This window comes from Accipiter gentilis, chromosome 9, assembly GCF_929443795.1.
Source record: "Accipiter gentilis chromosome 9, bAccGen1.1, whole genome shotgun sequence".
NCBI classification, from domain to species: domain Eukaryota; kingdom Metazoa; phylum Chordata; class Aves; order Accipitriformes; family Accipitridae; genus Astur; species Astur gentilis.
In genome coordinates, this window is record NC_064888.1 from 5,249,271 (window position 1) to 5,267,328 (window position 18,058).

The 18,058-nt window shown below is 40.8% G+C and overlaps 1 protein-coding gene across 1 annotated transcript; it reads right to left on the minus strand.

The window, feature by feature from the left end:
• Positions 1-6,868: 6,868 nt before the first annotated feature.
• On the minus strand, positions 6,869-18,034 carry ECD (ecdysoneless cell cycle regulator). The gene is made up of 13 exons (XM_049811032.1): positions 17,797-18,034; positions 17,588-17,705; positions 17,285-17,372; positions 15,445-15,623; positions 14,502-14,694; positions 13,473-13,601; positions 12,837-12,962; positions 11,888-11,973; positions 11,011-11,117; positions 9,968-10,145; positions 8,559-8,626; positions 8,210-8,430; positions 6,869-7,588 (listed from the first exon to the last, which is right to left on the minus strand). Exons 1-13 carry the CDS (start codon positions 17,999-18,001, stop codon positions 7,358-7,360), a joined length of 1,929 nt encoding a protein of 642 aa, XP_049666989.1. The 5' UTR covers positions 18,002-18,034; the 3' UTR covers positions 6,869-7,357.
• Between the last annotated feature and the right edge of the window lie 24 nt (positions 18,035-18,058).

The window sequence follows — 18,058 nt, forward strand, 5'->3', positions numbered from 1 at the left end:
AGTGAAAGGAGGAATGGCTGTGTGATTTCTGCAGTAATCTGAGCTTTCTGTGTTTTGTTTTTGTACTTCTACAGTACATACTTGCAGTGTGTATGTCTGTCAAACCAGCTGCAGTATAATCAGATTCAACATCGGAGAAAACTCACCTGTGTTTGGGAAACACTGGGTTAACCTCCTTATCAAATTATGTTTTTTAATGTCAAAATGCAGGCTACCAGTGAGCTCTAACTGAAAGGAGACTGACACCAGCTCCTCCTGAACTGTCCCTTCTACATTGCTGATACAGACCTGTCTTGGTAGGGTGTCCCTTTGGGGTGATGTGGGCACCACAGCAGAAGGCAGGCTGGTCACAGGAGGTGCAGTCATTACTGCTGCCCCCTTGCTCAATGCTGGTGGGCCAGACACCGCCCAGGCTGAAGCTGCTAGATATCCACAGACTTCAGGGCAACACTTAGGAGTCACAGTTTGCCTAATACTCTGACTACACCAGGCTTTTTCAGATTTCATCAGTTACTGCCCGTTTTCTACAAGAAGAATGTTAGAGGAAAAACAAAACTATTTTCTCATTTGTTTGCTTCTGTGACTCATCTTTTAAAACACAGTTTTAAATGTCTGCATGTTCCTTTTAATTATCAATAAGAAAAAAAGTCTTTTCAATCTACTCAAATACTTTATTTTGGTAGAGGAAGAACAATGACAAGGCAATATTCTCATCATGTTTTTGAAGAGCCTTAAATTTTAAGCTTAATTGTTTTATAAAATCCTTAATCCCTACCCTTCTGACATAGATATGAAACAATAATGGTGGCCTCTGTTCCTGATGTTAAGAAAGCAGGAACGATTATAGGCAATACACAGCTATGAACAGGACAGAAAAACAAGATGAGAGAGACATTGTTCTCTCTTGCATTTGCCTCAGAAACCTCGCTGAAGCCTGAATAATACTCACTGCAGTCAAGACAGAACATGGTCCATAAAGGCAGGTGACCTGGAAAAAGAAAGAGGCAATTGCTCTGAAGATGCTTCTTCAACAAAACATAGCAGGGCTTTCCCATGTAAAAGATATAAGGCAGGCAAAATGGGACATAGCAACATATTTCTCTCAAAACCACATCCATTAAATGCATCGTCTTTGGGGACACTTGGCTTCTATAAATCACTGAGACTCCACTGCTTTCAGAGACTGCAAGGACTTGGGACTTAGAGCAAGACCTACCACGGAAAAGCAGTCAGCCTGTGGCATTACAACCCGGTTGTTTATAAGTATTACCAGTCAGCAGGATACACAGGCAGCTATAAAATAATAATGTTAATCTGATTAATTTCAAATAGCTTTTTGGAGAGCAGTGTAGACAGGTTCAGAGCAGCATTCCACCTACGTACCAAAAGCAGCAGGGCATAAAAGTTACGCTTATCTCCAACAGGTGCCAGCAGAGAATTAAGAGTAACCAAACCAAATAATACAACTTGTCTATCTCTGACTGAGGAAGCTCAGAAAAATCTTACCTGGAAATGGTGTGGATTGGTAATTCACTTACCACATGCTCTCCCATCACCTTGGGCTGCTCTGCTGCTGCATGGAAAGGTCGCATTTTCCTACCCAGAGGGGTGCTCATCCATTGTGAATGGCAGAAAGTTTGACTTTAGCATTACAGGTCAAGGAGGAAGCTCTTACATCAAGAAATTACTTCACCTTAAAACATGCTCTGAGGCATGGTGGACACGTGCTGCATCTGATGTTTAGCCTGAGAGGACATGAGCACGTAATGGAATGCTCTGACAACATGACTGTGTTAAAGTCATTTTTCAGGTAATCATTTTTCAAGTAACCATGAGCAGTTCAACTCTGGCAGCTGCAAGGGACAGGTTGTCAGAACAACTTGTAATTACGCAAATAAAATTCCCGTGCTTCAGTCTGAAGCACTACTGCAATGAATTCAGCAGCCCCAGCCTTCAGCTCTCATTTAAAACTTGTTCACTTTTCAACTTAGCAACAGATGGCAAGCAGCTGTATAAGGGAAAAAATATCGCCAGATATCATTCATGCAACAATGCATACACCTGGGAGTGGTTGAGCACCTCCAAAACTACTTCTGTTAAAAAAAAAGAGGCCAGGTTGCTAATCTGGAAATGGTGTGACTTGCATTTTCTTTAAGACCCATCAGTGGTATTTTGTAGACAATCAGGTGCACTCACTCAGTGATGTCCAGAATCATCATTACATGGAGAAACTGAAGCTGGCATCAGCTGTCACAAACACGTCACGAACATAGGAGCAGAAACACAAAGCCTCCCCAGCTCCCTCACAGGGAGAGCAGTATTGGCACAGGAACAGAAAATGCTGACACAACAGGTCCCTATGCTCAACTGTATATAGCATCTTTTTCTATAGCATTCTCCACAAAACTTCACATCTAAAGAAAATACAGCTACAGGGATAAATAACAGAAGTTAGAAGGCAACGCAAGGAAGAGATTTTTTTTCAATAAGAATTGAAGTGATTGGGGCAAAAGAGTGATACACAGTAAGAAGGCCCTATTAGTGGAAATAATGCAAAGGGACACAGAAGATTTACTAGTATATTAATAGAAGCAGAAAAAGAAGAAAGATGAGTTTTGGGCTAGGGACAGAAGAAAATGCATACATCACTTTTATTAATAAGTCTAAGAATCTCAACAAGGTCTTTTAAGGAATAGGAAGCTGAAAATTCATAAATGCTAAAGGTGGACACTGCAGTCAGGGTGCTAATTAAATGTATGTTTGACGGGGACAAGAGCAGCTATGCAGCTTTACCTATGAAACTTTGTTGACCAATTTGTTTAACCAGAACACAGCAAAAGCAAATAGATACTGCACAAAATTCAGTAACTGTGATCTGTCTGCACAATGAAAACCTGGGAAGCTTTTATTAGTGAAAGAAAATATGTCTACAGTCACAAGGGGTACACAGTAATGATCTGAGGAAATACGATAGTTAAATATGGCTGCTGTTAGTATGCAACATGGAGAATGCCTCAATTAAACCAGATTATATTCCAGCACTAACTCTATGGCCTTATAACTGCAGGTAAGGTTAATAACCCTCACCAATTTGGGGGGGGGGGGGGGGGGGGGAAATAATTTGGTCTGAACTAATTTAGATTAACATCGCTGCAGTCATTGGATATCATTACTTCTTTTTCCCCATCAAATTACAAAGTCTTTACTGGAAATACCTCATTTTCTCCCTCCTACCTGCAACACTGGTCAAGTCACTACGTATTTTTTTCCTGAATAAACTGAGCTTTACCTTCACATTAGCTTTGCTATTCACTTCCCATCCTTGTATGCTTGCAAAATTGTGAATATTCATCTGGGAGTGCTGACCCACTTAAGTACAGGCTCTGTTCCAAACAGCAACCCACACTTCACACAGGAGTAACACACAGTGTGATATTCTTCTCCCTCCCTTAATTACTTTGCTTCTTAGCTACAGTTTCACACCAGAAACCTGTGAATTGTTCATGACACCCTTTTCCATGACACTGCACTCCACAAGACAGTGTCCTAGCCTGGAAGCATAGCCAGCACATATCCCAACATCTGCCTGTTGTTTCTATCCTGTTTCAGCAGGACAGGTTGTTACTGTATGTTACTGTAAGAATTCAAACACAAGATAAACTGAATCATGACCACAACAGCAATCTCAGTTATTTGCCCTGAAAGCACAGTTTTGCTATTGAATTAATTATCCACTATTGGCACCTCAAATTTGTAATAGGATACCTTCTCTGTCCTCAGGAGGTGTTGATCCGGTTCCCCAGCTGGTGGCTGAGGAACACACTTCATGCATATCAACTAAGGTGATGTTTTAGGCTTCACACCCCTGACTTTTCATATTCTTGAGCCATCCAGTTTTTTCTATAGCTCTGTATTCTGCTTTTTCAGCTGAGAACCCCAGCTGCCCTCCATGGTGATATTTTCTTTGGGGAATAAACAAAGCTGGAAAAATAAATACATTTCCATCTTAGACCTGCCAGACCAGATGCTCTTGTGTTCCATTCCAAAGATGTAAAAGGCAAGAGGGAGGGCAACTGTTGCTGCAGCTTTTGCAGCATCCCAAGGGATCCTGGGGTGGTACAAAGGGCCTGTCCTGACTCCCGCTACTATTAAAAAGAAAATCCAGTTTCTCATATGACTTAGATAAGTAGCTACAGCAGGAGCTGCACAAACTTTCATAAAGAATGCTTTTCTACCGCTGCAACTAACACATGCCCTGGAGATAACTGTTACTCCTGTACTGCAGTGTTAGAAAGGAAAGGCAGGAGGCAAGTGTTGTGCAGGGAGGTGATCTGTCATGGCAACAGGGGAAGCTGACATCCACTTACATGGCAAGAATGCTGAAAACAGTTTATTTGCAGGAGATCGGTGTAAGCACAGGGACTTCAAATAGCAGGTAGCATCGCTGCCATCAAACTGCACTTGAACACAGCTAGCTGTATGTAAATAATGCTCCTCACGAACAACACCTCCTCCCCACTAACCAGAAAGAAGTTGGAGTCACACTGGAAACATTGCTAGCCAGTGGGCTGCTGACTTCTGAGATGAACTGTACACCCTCCGTTAACACAGAGAAAATAAAGACCCTTTTTCTTAGGCTCCTCACTATTCCATAAAGCTGGGCAGTGGAAAGAGTGGCAACAGCCAAACGGCCCAGGTGTTTAGAAGCGTTTTAGGAAGTTAAAAGGTCTCCCCTGTGCCCTGGGATTAGTTTCTAATTCATATATGGAAGATGAAAGATCCATTATTTGTTTTCTTGCTTGAAACATACCAGTCAACAACTATGCCATTCAGAACTGGGGCTACAGGGATCAAGCCACCAACAAGAAAATTTTATTTCTCGGAAGGGTCAGAAGTTCTAGGATGAACAAGGCTGTACAAAAGGCAGATGCTCAAGTGAGCAAAGTGAATAAATTGTGTTGGAATGCAGTTCTAGTTAAACTCATTTAGAATATAATGAAAACTTTGATAGCAATCCATTGAAAGGGAACCACACTGCACTTGTCTTCCCTAATTAATTCCATCAGGCTTCCTTCACTAAAAATACTCTCTTTCAAAATTAAAAGCAGAAATGCCTCATATGTTACTTCAAAGCAGTGGAAGAGGCAGCATGGAAATGCTTATTCTTCGATGGCAAATCCTCTTGTGAGCAATTCCAGAGTCTTGAAGGTCTCCACTGTGAAGCTGCTAAACAAATGTAAATAGTTGGAATAAGTACAGCCCCACAGAAATAACAGTCCAATTGATGGAAAAGTATCATTATCCAAGAAGCAAGATCAGTTGAAGTGTTTCCAAAAGAGCAGCTTTGTTTTGAACATTAGCTTAGAAGTTTTCTTCACATACTACATTAGAAGAGTCCCTTGATCTGTTTTGACCTTTTGTATAGTATAGGCCACAAAAGAATTTCAATGTGATCATGTTCTTGAAACTGAATTATTTTTTAAAGTATCTAAACTTGATCTAACTACTCATCAGTGGAGAATTTTATGTAGCTTTAGCGTTAATTACCTTCCCTGTTAAAACATAAACCTTTTTTAAGGTTCAAGTACATCTGTTTTCCACTACTACCTGCTGGTTATCCTTGTCTGCTAGATTCAAGAACTCCTGTTACCCCAATTTTTCCGGTGTAGATTTGTCCAACTCAATCTCATTCCTCTTCACCCCTCTGCAGTGCAAACTCCTTGAACTTTAGCGGCATCCTTATACTTCCTAATTCTTGTTGTCCATCTCTAATCCCTGTCCAACTTGCCAGTACTCTGACAAAGCAACTTATACAACACCGATGGAGGACAAATGTGGACATGGCATAGCCATCATACCCTTCATCCACATTCATTCCGTGCATTCAAGTACAGAATCTCCAATACTTATGATATTGTACTGGAGCATTTTGCAAGATATTTCACACTTGCAAAAACAAACAAAAATTTGGGGAAAAAACCCCAAACCATGAGCACAGATCAGCAGGGAAGTCAGCAAGCAAGCATTCATTATACATTGTCAAGGTCTCATGAATTTCAGTGAAACTACGCCAATGTGTGTCTTTCAAAGAACTTTCTGTGCATTGGTCAAACTCAGTTGGCATGGCAGTCAGATACTGAAACTCATCATCCAACAAGTGTCCAAGTCCTACACAGAAACAATTTTTGCTACATTCTGCTTTGTCAATTAAAATAATGCCAACACTTAAGATGCAAAAAAATTAAAACAAAGACTTCAACTAAATGGACTCCAAACCTTAAGACTAATAATAACATCAATACTAATACTAATTTATTAGTCTTTTAAAATCAATTAGGTATGCCTTCAGGATCAATCAGGCTTTTGTATCCTTGAGTACTGTTTTTCTGAATATGTTTTAAAAAAAACCAAACAAACAAAAACCAAGAACTTGTCCAACGAGCTTCTCTTCCACAAGTTATGACAATTGATTAATTGTTGTGTGGAAGAAAAAAAATAAAGAAAAGACTTGTAGAAACCAATTCAGATCTGGCAGGAGTGCCTTCTTGCTCTCTGTAAATCCAGAATTTCTACATATTTTATTTCAAATTTATCTTGTTAAAACTAAGCCTTCATATCTAGAATAGATTTTTCATTCCATGTAAAAGCAACATGCTGAACACATTCTAGCTACCTTTTCACTGAAAAACAAAACTAAACTGTTCAGACTGGGCTCATATACAGCCACTGCTGGCATGATACCAACATTCAGCAATAATGGAATTATAAAAATGCCCAATTATGAAATGCTTTAACTCCAAGAACTTCCGATACTGCACTGAGAAAGTTGTGCATACCTTCAGAGAAAAAAAAAATAAATCTCCAGTAATCAAGTTGTATTTCTGCTTTTATTTAAATAAATTCAAAAAATACTTATACCCAGTATTTACACATTCAATCCAATTACTCTTCAAATCCTCCTGCTTAATGAAGAACAGATTCTTACAGTAATTATCAGAAGTTCTTACAATGAAGCATTGTACGTTTGGAAAAGCGATTAAGTGTCTGCTGAACCTTTAACCAGCGTTCACAAATCCACAAGAGAACACTGCTCCTGGAATACAGTATTCCTCTATCTCCCCCTGAAGGCAGGAGCATTTTCAGAACATGTTAGCACTGGAAAAAATCCAATTTCTACCCAAGACAGTATCCAAACAGACAGCTTTTGCAGGTAAATTCACGTTGCATCTTTAAAGCAACACCAAACCAATACATAAAATGCTTTTAATTCAAACCTTTTGTCTCTTCTTCCAAATACTGCTAGTCCTTCTGGGCTTCGTTTCTCAATCAGCCATGTCTTCTGAATTAAGACAGTCTTTTATTCTGTTGCTCCCTTATCAAAGCCAACATGATCTGCATTTTCAGGTAAATACACTCCCATGCTCTGTAAAATGTTAGAGGTGGGTCCTGCCAGTCCAGACTGAGCACTATAAGATTCAAGCAGGTTAGCTACTAGGTTCATATCCACATCAACTGGTGTCAACTCAGTATCTTCAGCTCCAGAATCAGGGCCAGCATTTTGAGTCATAGTTGCATTAACAGAGCTTACCTATAATAAGTATAAAGAGAAAGTTTTATCAAATTGTATAAATGGGTTAAAATTAAAAAAAAAAAAAAAAAAAAAGACAAACCACAAGAGAAAAGAAACAAGGAAACAGTTCTGCAGCCAACAAAGTTCAGTATGTTCCACGCTGTCTTGACAGACAGGGATTTAGTCACCCAATGCTCAAGCCAGTTAAAAATCATCACTTTCCATTATACAGATTAAGTTCCAAGAGAAGGACAAGAGGGGGTTACTGAGTACTGGCTCAATTTCCGATGGGAGTAATCTACTACAGGAACTCAAAAAGTCAAGCTGCAGCTGCTTGCCTTACTACTAAAACAGGGTAAGACTGGAAAATGAAACTAAGTCTTGCAAATGATATGCAAGTTAGAGCTTAGCTAAGTTGTTGTTTGGCTTTTTTCCCAAAAAATATACCGTGGTGCAACTGCAGCACATTTTGCTTGCGCATGGGATTATTTCTTTTTTTTAATAATTAGTTAGCACATGATCAGAAGACATAAGTTTTGGATCACACTACTCAGAATGACCACTTTTAGCATATTTTCTCTTTCCTACTAAAGCTCTCAAAACTATTATGCTACAAACTAGAGCTTAAGGCATACTTACCCCTTTCTTTTGGGTGACGAAACTTTTACCAACATTGGTATGTGCCAGTTCACGGTCCATCTCATTCATATATGACTTGAGACTGCCTATCAGCTCATTAGGCGATGCCTTCTGGTCTTGCCTTTGATTTTCAGCATCTAGGTCTTCATCATCCTCATCTGAGAAATCAAACTCCTCCTCTTCATCCAGATCATCAGAATCTAGCTCTTCTGAGTCTGCCCCTATGTATTATTTTGTGTCAGTACAGATAGCAAACAAATCAGTGCAGTGCCCATGGGTGATCAGAAGACCCAGGGAAGCCAAATAACCATGAGATATTCTGACAAATGAAACAAAGAAGCAGTCTCACCTAAAATTCTGTCTAACGCTTTTGTAAAAGAATCTACGTCAAAGGTAACGTGGGATTCATCAGATGACCTGAAATATAAAAATATTTTTAAATAAATAAATAAAGCTTTTATGCTTGCATAAGCCTGACACAGGCATAAGCCATATGACATACTGATTTCTCTTAAGCCTAGATTAAAGTTGGGACATTTAAACTGATAGTCTTGGAAGTGCTTAGAAGTCTGAGACCTGTATGAATTAGAAATGAAACAGCAAGTGGAGGAATTCCTGACATGAAAGAGAAAATAAAACCAAGAACTTTAATTGTTTGTTGTGGTCAAACAAAAATTGCACTGAAGACAACCAATATAAGTGTGCCTGAATCCTTCTGGAACAAAGCAGTGGTGTTATACCTTAGACAAAGATTTAAAAAGCTGAGAATCTCTGAGGTCTCCTGCCTAGAAAGAACACTAGAGGCTTCATTCTGGTCTCTCTTTAGGCTTGGTGATTTGCCTTTTTTTTGTGGGTGGTTTGGTTTTTTTTTTAGTAACTGAAAAACCCTACATTATAACTCGGACATTGATACTAACACTAATTAAAAAGGGTCAAACAGTTAAGAGCACAAATTGAGTAGAACCTTACACACTTGATAAAGCTTACATAGCATTATTTTCTCAATAGTAAAGCTATTAAAAAGAATCTGGACAATACACCACTACCTAACGCCTTTTTTTTTTTTTAAATTTAAGGCCTGTCCACACAACATTCACACGCACTTTCTTAACTCCAACAACTAATCTAGTGACATTCTGCTGTTGTCCGAATAGTTAAGTATTTTCAGTTAGCACTTTTCTTCCACCGTTGGGAGCAATGAGAGGGAACAGTGAGAGGGATCCACAGTGATTCTTTTCTCCTGCTTCTAGGTGTACAGTATGTGCTTCAGTAGTGCAAAAACAGGCCCAGTATATTCAAAATACTAATCTATAGAAAATCTAAATACAGCTGTACCACAAAAATCAACAGTCTTAATTCACAGAGACAGAGTCCCTCAACTTAAGTTTCATTTTTATTTCTGCACAGCCTCATCAGAAGAATCTTAGCAGTCTGAATAGTTAGTCCTTCATGGCAGAAAAATTTCAGCGCAAATGAACTCGAGATGTACATTTTAATAACAGTGCTAAGAACTATGGTAATGAACAACAGTAAGCCTTCAACTTAAAAGGGTTAAAAAAAGTTTTACCTGCAACAGTGTCAGGGTGGTCACCAAGCTGGTTTAAAAGCCACTACATATTCACTATTGACATGGTTTCAAGCCTTTGCTAAGTAGAACACTTTCAGACTTCGATTCTCTGCATTACAGAGCCAACCAAAGGGCTGCAGCAGAATTAAAACACATTTGACACCAGACACCAAACTTAAAAATACTACTACCATGGCATTTCTGCTCCTTCATGTGTTGAGACTTTGGATACAAAAGCCTTCATACTTTCAGCAACTGCTTCCAAGTCATATTTTTGCTCTTCCTCATTTGAGGAAGGAAGGGACTCATTTCTTGCCTCCTTCAGCATCTGATCTAGATCATCTGGTGTAATCTCCAGCCAACTGTCATCTGAAAGAATATACGACATATTTGTTATTCTGCACAAGTCTGTTAGCCCACAAGGCCCAATCCAGATGGTTGGGAGTACTGCTAGCATTTTGTAGCTTATTTTTGCACTGCTAAATTTTCATGCTCCTACTGGGTAACAAAGGGCATAAGGCAGGGAGAGGCTGAGAAGAAGAGAGTTCAGATTTCATTTTACTACTTCAAAACTCTGCTTTATATGCAGCTTCAAACTAGCAGATATTTCTCTAGTCACAGATAATCCTGCCACTAAATGAAGGAAAAAAACACTAACACTATAAAGAGAGAGCCAATCCAACCTTTGACTATGAACATTAACACTAAATGTTGGATTTGTGTGCTACTGCATCATTCAGAAATGACCTGCACTGCACAGGGACTGGCAACAACTACATTTCTGTCAAATGAGTGAAAAAACCCTATTATATAAAGTTTATGCTGGTCTTATACTGGCCATCAGAGTAGACCAGATAGTAATTAACTTTGTATTGTCCGTATTGGAATTGGTTTATTATTACAGAATGTTTAAGTACTTTCTGTCTGATAGACAGTTGACACAAAGTACCTGATCTGGTGTAAGTGTGCATGGTGTTACTGATCTAGTGGTATCAAACCAGAAATGGGATTGCATATCTTGCCAATTCACAGCCCCAAACTTTGTGGCTTATACAAATGAACCGGTTGCCTCAATCTTAAGTGATGGCCCATGAATAACACTTCCAGCAGTCACAGGATAGGAAACAAACTAAGTAGATACAGAGACTGGTACGGTGCTGTGAACATTCACCCTCTCTCCCCACAAATAATCATTTGTGATAGGAATAGTCCACCCCCCCCCCATCCTCCTCACCATCCTCTGGAGGAAGACAAGCTGCTTCTCTCTCTAATTCCCTCAGATCAATGGTTGTTGTGTGTAGCAATGTCAAGATTTCATCACCTGGGCTCACCTCAACAGAGCTAGAAGAAAAAATTCAATTTACTGAAAAGGATTTTCACTAGCATTGCAATGCCAAAGTCATCATACACTCTACATGCAGGTTTTCACTCAAATTCCTCATTATTCCTTCTGTGCAAATATGTAAAAAAGATAAGTGAATTCGGGGGAAGTACCAGAATACTACACCGACAGTATTAGCCAAAACAAGACACAGTCAATTACTGTAATTCCTTGTTGATGGCTCCAAAGCCCATTTCTCATGTTTCCTTTGTTCTTTATATTTATTTTGTCTTGGTAAACATTAGGATTGCCAGATCCCAAACAGCACAGACTGGAAATTCAAGCAACTAACAGTCAAGATATTATGAGCTGGCAAACTCTCAGATATTTTGGTCATGATTTATTTTTTGGATTTGATCTTTTGCAGAAATCTACAGCCAGCTGCTTGCCTTGAGTAAAGGAGACAGATTACTCCATATTTATTATTCACTGGGATTGCTTTTCAATGAAACTTTTACACAAGTTCTATAGCCAACCAACCAAATGATGCTTTTCAGCTGCCTCTTAACCCACTTGGAATAGCTTAGCATTTTACAAAACCAAGATAGTTACTCAAGCAATAACTTCTACTAGTGGAGAGTTTTCTAGAGGAATTAATACCCCTATGTCCTAACCACAGCACTTATGTTAAATGTACAATGGAGAAAAGTGTTCAGATTTCTTGTAACAAGTATTAAAAAAGGTAAGTTAAAGTACTTGTAGGTACTCATGAATTTCAGGTAGCTCTTACCTTTCTGGCTTGGTAACAGATTGCTGGAAGTAATCTTCTGCCATATGCAGCAGTTCCAAGTACTTAGCAGATCCTTCCATTTCTCCCTATTTAATGCAAGTCACAAACATGAATCTAAACAACTCTCCCTCCCCTTCCTTTTCACAGTCAGGCTTCATAATGATGACTATCTGTCACACAGAAATGTAGTGCTGAGAAAATCAAAACAAGTAAAACTGCTTTGCCATGTATACTTGGAACAGAATATAGGAGATGGGCATGTTTTCACAGTCAAATATCAACTGAACTCTTATGCTGCAGTACCATACGGTATACGCTAAAAACAATCAAAGACAATACTATGATTCCCACAACAGGGTGGATTTACCATGCTCAGGTTACAATTGTACAGCAATTGTGAATGAATCTCTTGGTATTTGGGAATTATCCACAGAAGTGGCATTGCAATACTGTAAGAATATTCCCCTTTTCCCATATTTAAAAGATATTAACCTAAGCATTCTGATACAGTTGTCCAACTTTATAACCTTCAAATAAGTAGTCGATTTATGTCTAATTTATATACTTGAAATAAGTAGTCAAAGGCATCTTTTAAGAAAAACAACAAAAACCTCCTACAAACCGCACAGAAATCACACAAACAAAAATACACTTACATGAGCCCAAATGGGTCCATGGGTGTCGAATACAGATCTTTACAAATATTTAATTCTAGAGGTATGCAAATGAAATGTAAAACAGTGAAAACAGTTATACCGACACACAACCACATTGTGGTTTCCTTTATTCAAGTGTATTTCCCCTTTCTTTAGATGAATGAATTCATCCCCAAATCCTGCTTTTTGCTTTTTAATTTCCAAAAGAAATTAATTAATTTCAAAGGGGAACAAACTGCATATACATCCATGAAAAATGTTCATTCATCTTATACACACACACACTACTTCACCTTGAAATAACTTTTTTCCTTCAGGCTGCTGAGGAACCTCACCCACAGGGGACCGCTTAACACATTTCTCTTGGAATCAGGAGACACTTTGCTGCACTTGGAGCACAAAATTTCAAAGCCATGAGCCTATGTAAGAGATGCAACAACAAGAGGTTCTCAAGATGTGACAAATTTAAGTGCATCTTTAAATGACTCCATAAAGAACTGACTATCATTGAGCTCCTGATGCTGCCATTTGAGAAGCAGGTGCCAAACCCAAGTATATGTCAGGTAGCAGTATCTTGCCTTGGAAGTCGGAATCTGTCTTTCTGCAGCAATAATGGATCATTTTGACTTTGCAAAGTTTCTCTACATAGGCAAAGCAATGTAGAAGACAGATCTATAGTGCACAAGCTACTCCTCACATAACCATGAAGACTTTACCTGTATTTATAATCTATGGAAGTACAAGAGTGATCTATTCTGTAAAATGAAACTCCCAGGATACCGTACTTCCAGAAAAATGGTAACTGCGAATTTGCTTGCATTTTTCTGTACAAGCAGGCAACTCACAAGCAAAGAGTCATTTCTCGGACATACGTAAACAAGTAAACTAAAGACCAAGTACAAAATACATAATACATTAAATATAATTACCAGTTTCATGCCCAGTTCATAGGCTTTGTATTGAGGATGAGATGGGAGGGGCAGAGTGTATCCACTGCGTCTATCCGGAACAAACTTCTGCTGCATCAGTTGTGCATATAAGCACTTTGTGAAAGTAACCTGAAAAAGCCAGAGCAAAAGAAAAACACTCACGGGAGTGTGACTGTGTTGTGTATAGGCATCAACTTTCCACCAGTCTTATCCAAATTTTGTTTTAAAGCACCCATATTACAGACAATACCTGAAATTGTATTCAAAATACATCTTAGATACATTTGCCTAAGACAGGTTGCTTTTCAGATCTTACAGAGTACATTCCAAGTCAATTTTTCTAAATAAACATGAAGTTCATTCAGTCTAAATACATTAGAAAAAATCCTCAGTATTCATGCCAACAAGGTATATTCTGAAAAATCTAAGGGCTCTTTTCAATTAACAAAACCAAAGCTGAGATTTCAAAACCAGTCTAGAAGTCTGAAATTTTACTCCGAAGCTTTTTTTCACGAGTCTAGGGGTAAAACCCTGTAACGCAAATGTATTGGATACAACACTCTTTGGACAATGCTCATAAAACACTTCATAAAAAGCTTTCACAGAGCTGTGTAAGCACAGCTGAGAAGGTGAAAAGCCTTGGAATGAACAGCTAGGGTAGTTAGGAGCAACTCCTTTATGTTGGCTGGCAGTGCTGTCAAATGGCTCTGATCATAGAACTAGATCAATTTACTTAGCAAGCATTTCAGCAGAGGAACTATTAGCAGTAACCTCTGATTGCAGAAACACTTATCTCATGACTAGCCATTTGAAAGTCTAGCCACGTCAATCTGAAGGCAGAAAAGCTATTAATGCAATGAACTGGAAATTCATGTCTGGCATCATAAGAAAAAAATAAATTGGAAAACATGCTATTTTAAAAATTAAATCCACATATTTATATCACTTGACCACAGAACCTCCGTCAGTTACAGAACCTCTGTCAGTTACAGAACCTAACTGATGAGTCGCATTAGAAGGATCACTTACTACAGTCATCACACGATTGTCCGGAGGGAAAGTTTGAAAAGAGCGACATGCTTGTAAATCTATGGGATCTCGCAGGTAAAACGCCTGGACTGCTGCAGCCACCAACGAAGGGCGCTGCCTCAGCACTGCCACAATGCCTGCCGGAAGGTAGCAGTGGGCTCGGTGAAACGAGGCCTGAATTTTCTCAGGATACCTGTATCATACAATAGCAACATGGTGTATTAAGTGTATTTCAAGCCGAAACCACTCCTTTTTAATTATTATTCCCATTTTCACTTTAATATCGATCTATGTTATGGGCCAAACACCAGAAGATTATTCTAAACTAAAGTTAAAACTCAGCTAACCTAACACTTGGAATGTCTGTTCACATATATACATATACGTAAATATACACGGCTAATAAAAATTTAATCCCCCCATTGGTAAAATGAATCACTGTGAACTCGACTAACATGTCCAGCTATACCGTATCCTCCACCGTACTGAGTGGAGAAGTCATCTGGCTCACACTGGCAAATCCTTCCAAAAAATAACGTACAGTGCTGGACACACTGTGGCAAGCTGATGACCTGAAAAGCATGCTGGTTCTACATTTTAGTTCGCAACCCTCTTTCTCCCCCCCGGCAAAGGGCTCCTAAAGGCTCACAGAACTTTCAGATTTTTCAGTGCAAGAAGTGAAGAAAGTACAGTACAGATGTGAAGGAAAAATAACTCTTGTCATTGTCAGGTGTGGCATCATAGCAGTGAACCACTTTCAGAGCCGCCAGATCATAGTACAGCCTAGAGGACATTGGTCCCCCTCTTTAGAAGAATGCCACAGAAAAAAACTCTAGCTGCTTGTTTCTGAAAAGGAAGCAACTTTATCACATCTAACAGGAAAATGTTTGACTACAACAAGAAAATTCCCCTTACTGTTGCAGAAGACCAAGACAAAACATACCCACTGATGCGTTTATATACTGCTGTTCTAATGGGTTCTGCAGCCAGGAACTCCTCTGAACAGGTGGATAACAGTGTTAACGCCTGCGAGATTGTTGGACTGGCAGCAGATAGGTCGCATTCCTGCTCGTGAGTCTCTGACAGTGGAATGATGTGCAGTTCTCCTTTGTAAAAGAACACCTGGCAGATAGTAACATTCACATCAGACAGGGTAAGAACAGTCACACATTAAGCAATGGAAAATTTAATTTCATATATGAATGCATTCGTTTAAACACAGAGAATACTGAAGTACAAATAGAGAAATAATACAGGAAACAGCAAAATTTTTTTTTAAGTGGGAGACGAGGTAAATGCAGATGCCAAAGACCATGATCCAACCAGTAAATAAAAAGCCCTATTTTAACTGCAACAAGTTTGGTCACATATATCTTGTTTCCTTAATAACAGAAATACCAGAAGTTTCTCTTCAACTAGAGATTTGCTTCAGGAGACTCAGACAGCATAACCTGAAGCTGAAGAATAGGACAGGGACTAAAAATCATTATTTCAGGTGCTACATGTGACCTCTGTTGGTTCCTGATCCTAAGAAAAGAACTGAATGTAACATTATCAACTCCTTCACTCTGTCTGTTCCCTCAAACAAACAGAAAAGATGGCCCCGATAGTCCAGACACAGGTTTGCAATTCATTTTTGCGTTCTGCCCCTTTTCTTTTTAAGAGTCTTGTGGCAGGGAAAAAATAAACATTAAACAAATCTTCGCTAACGAAAAAGTAAGTTCTTTCCTTTTAAATGCATTGCCACGAAACTCAGCGACATAACTACTAGCAATCCTCCACAGCAAAGAGATCAGGCTGCAGGCTCTGGGTGAATAATTCACCTATGCCAGACACAGTCTGTCCCCCTGCAGCATCAGCAATGCTCCAGTCTTGAGGATTCCCCGATCTGAGGGCAGCAAACCCTTGTGCCTGAGCACTCGAGAATACGGTAGAAAAAATCCAAGTGGCTACAGCAGAGCTAGAAAGCTCAGGTGGATCCAAGAGTGGTCCCGAGGAGAGCAATATGGAATGTTTGTATTACACTGCCCAATACATTCCATAGCTCCCATGCTATCCAAGCTTTCCTTGCACTCCCATAACCTAGAAAACGGGAAGCTGGCCAAACTTACTGATTCTACAGATCAATCAATAGCATGACAGCTTCACTGCCTTCACATTTGCCACCATGATTAGCAAGTTTTAAAAAGTTTAGTCAGCTCTGGATCGTGGAGCAACTCTTAAAGAATGATTTACGTGCAAGAGTCAGATCTAGCTGAACAACACAGACTCACAGCCTAGCAGTCAGGTCTCTAGTCTCCACATGAATGTTATGCCATTTGTATGAGAACAGAGTAGTCTAAGAACTTTCTCTTTCTTCTTTCCGTCAACAAACCAAACCTAAAAGAACTACTTGCTATCTGTAACCATTTCCCGATATCTCTACAGCAGTTTCTCAGAACGCACGCACTCTACATAGCATCCCGCAAGAGCATGCAGAGCAGAATCGAGTACCAGAGGTTTCCAGTGGTTAAGTCTCTCATTCAACGTCCACAGCAAGCATAAAGAAGCTCATTAAAACCAGAGTGGAAAGAGACCGTGCTGAAAAACCCCATGCTGTTAATTAAAACAAGTCTTGAGCCCTGACCAGCAGAAGCTTCTTCGGTAGTGAGGGAGAGACGGCACTCTGGGTTTTCAGCGGCAGTCAGACCACTTGGCTAGATCGAGGTGCAAGAGAAAACCCCAACCGGTAAGTAAAAGGCCACTGTGAGCCACTCGCCAACTGGTACAGAACTTCTACTCACCCTGTTGTCACTATTCTCAGGATTCAGCCACTTTGGGAGAAAGTCAGCTGCTTCTATCAAGAGGAACTCCCCATCGTTGTCGTCGATCCTGGCCAAGGAGAAACCAGTTTCTTACCAGGGAAAAGTCTCGCACGGCACAATAACGCGCGTTTCTGAACCCAGTTAGCACGGGCAGGTTCCACGCCTGCGGTTTTTTCTAGCACTAAGGCGCGACCCTCCGCCAGCCCCTGTCAGGAGAGGCGCTGCCCCCTCGCACCCGCCGGGCGCCTCAGCGGGGCCCGCCGCGCCGCCCGGGGCCGTTACCTGGCCGCCAGCCCCGGGAACTCCCTGGTGATCTCCCGGACGAGGTAGACGATGAACCACTCGTCCTCCACGTTATCCCCGAACAGCGTGGTGCCGCCGATGTGCGCCGGGGTCTCGCCTGGCCGGGGGCAGAGAGAGGAGAGGCAGCTCAGCCCGCCGCGCCCGCCCCCCGCTTCCCGCCCCTCACGGCGCCGTCCCCCGAGGCTCACCCCGCGGCGGCACGTAGCGCAGGCGGAAGGGCTGCCGCTGCCAGATGTAGGCGGCCAGCAGCGGCGCGAAGCGCACCACGATCCCCTCGGCGCAGCGGCGCAGCAGCGCTTCGCCTCCCGAGCCCCCCGCCGCCGCCGCCGCCGCCGCGAAGAGGCGGTAGCGCACCGCGTCCTCCGCCGGCGCGGCCCGCCCGAGCCCCTCCATGGCGCCGGGTCGGGCCGAGGCGGGCGCCGACGCTCCGCCTCGCCGGAGGTGGGGCGT

Bases quoted from the DNA above. Each gene is read 5' to 3' on its own strand.
- ECD (XM_049811032.1), bottom strand. From the start codon at position 18,001: ATGGAGGGGCTCGGGCGGGCCGCGCCGGCGGAGGACGCGGTGCGCTAC. The intron at 17,373-17,587 runs GTAACGGCCCCG...CTCCTTGGCCAG, and splicing joins TTCCCGGGGCTGGCGGCCAG to GATCGACGACAACGATGGGG. The intron at 11,974-12,836 runs GTGAAGTAGTGT...TGCATTAAATAG, and splicing joins AGGAAAAAAGTTATTTCAAG to GGAGAAATGGAAGGATCTGC.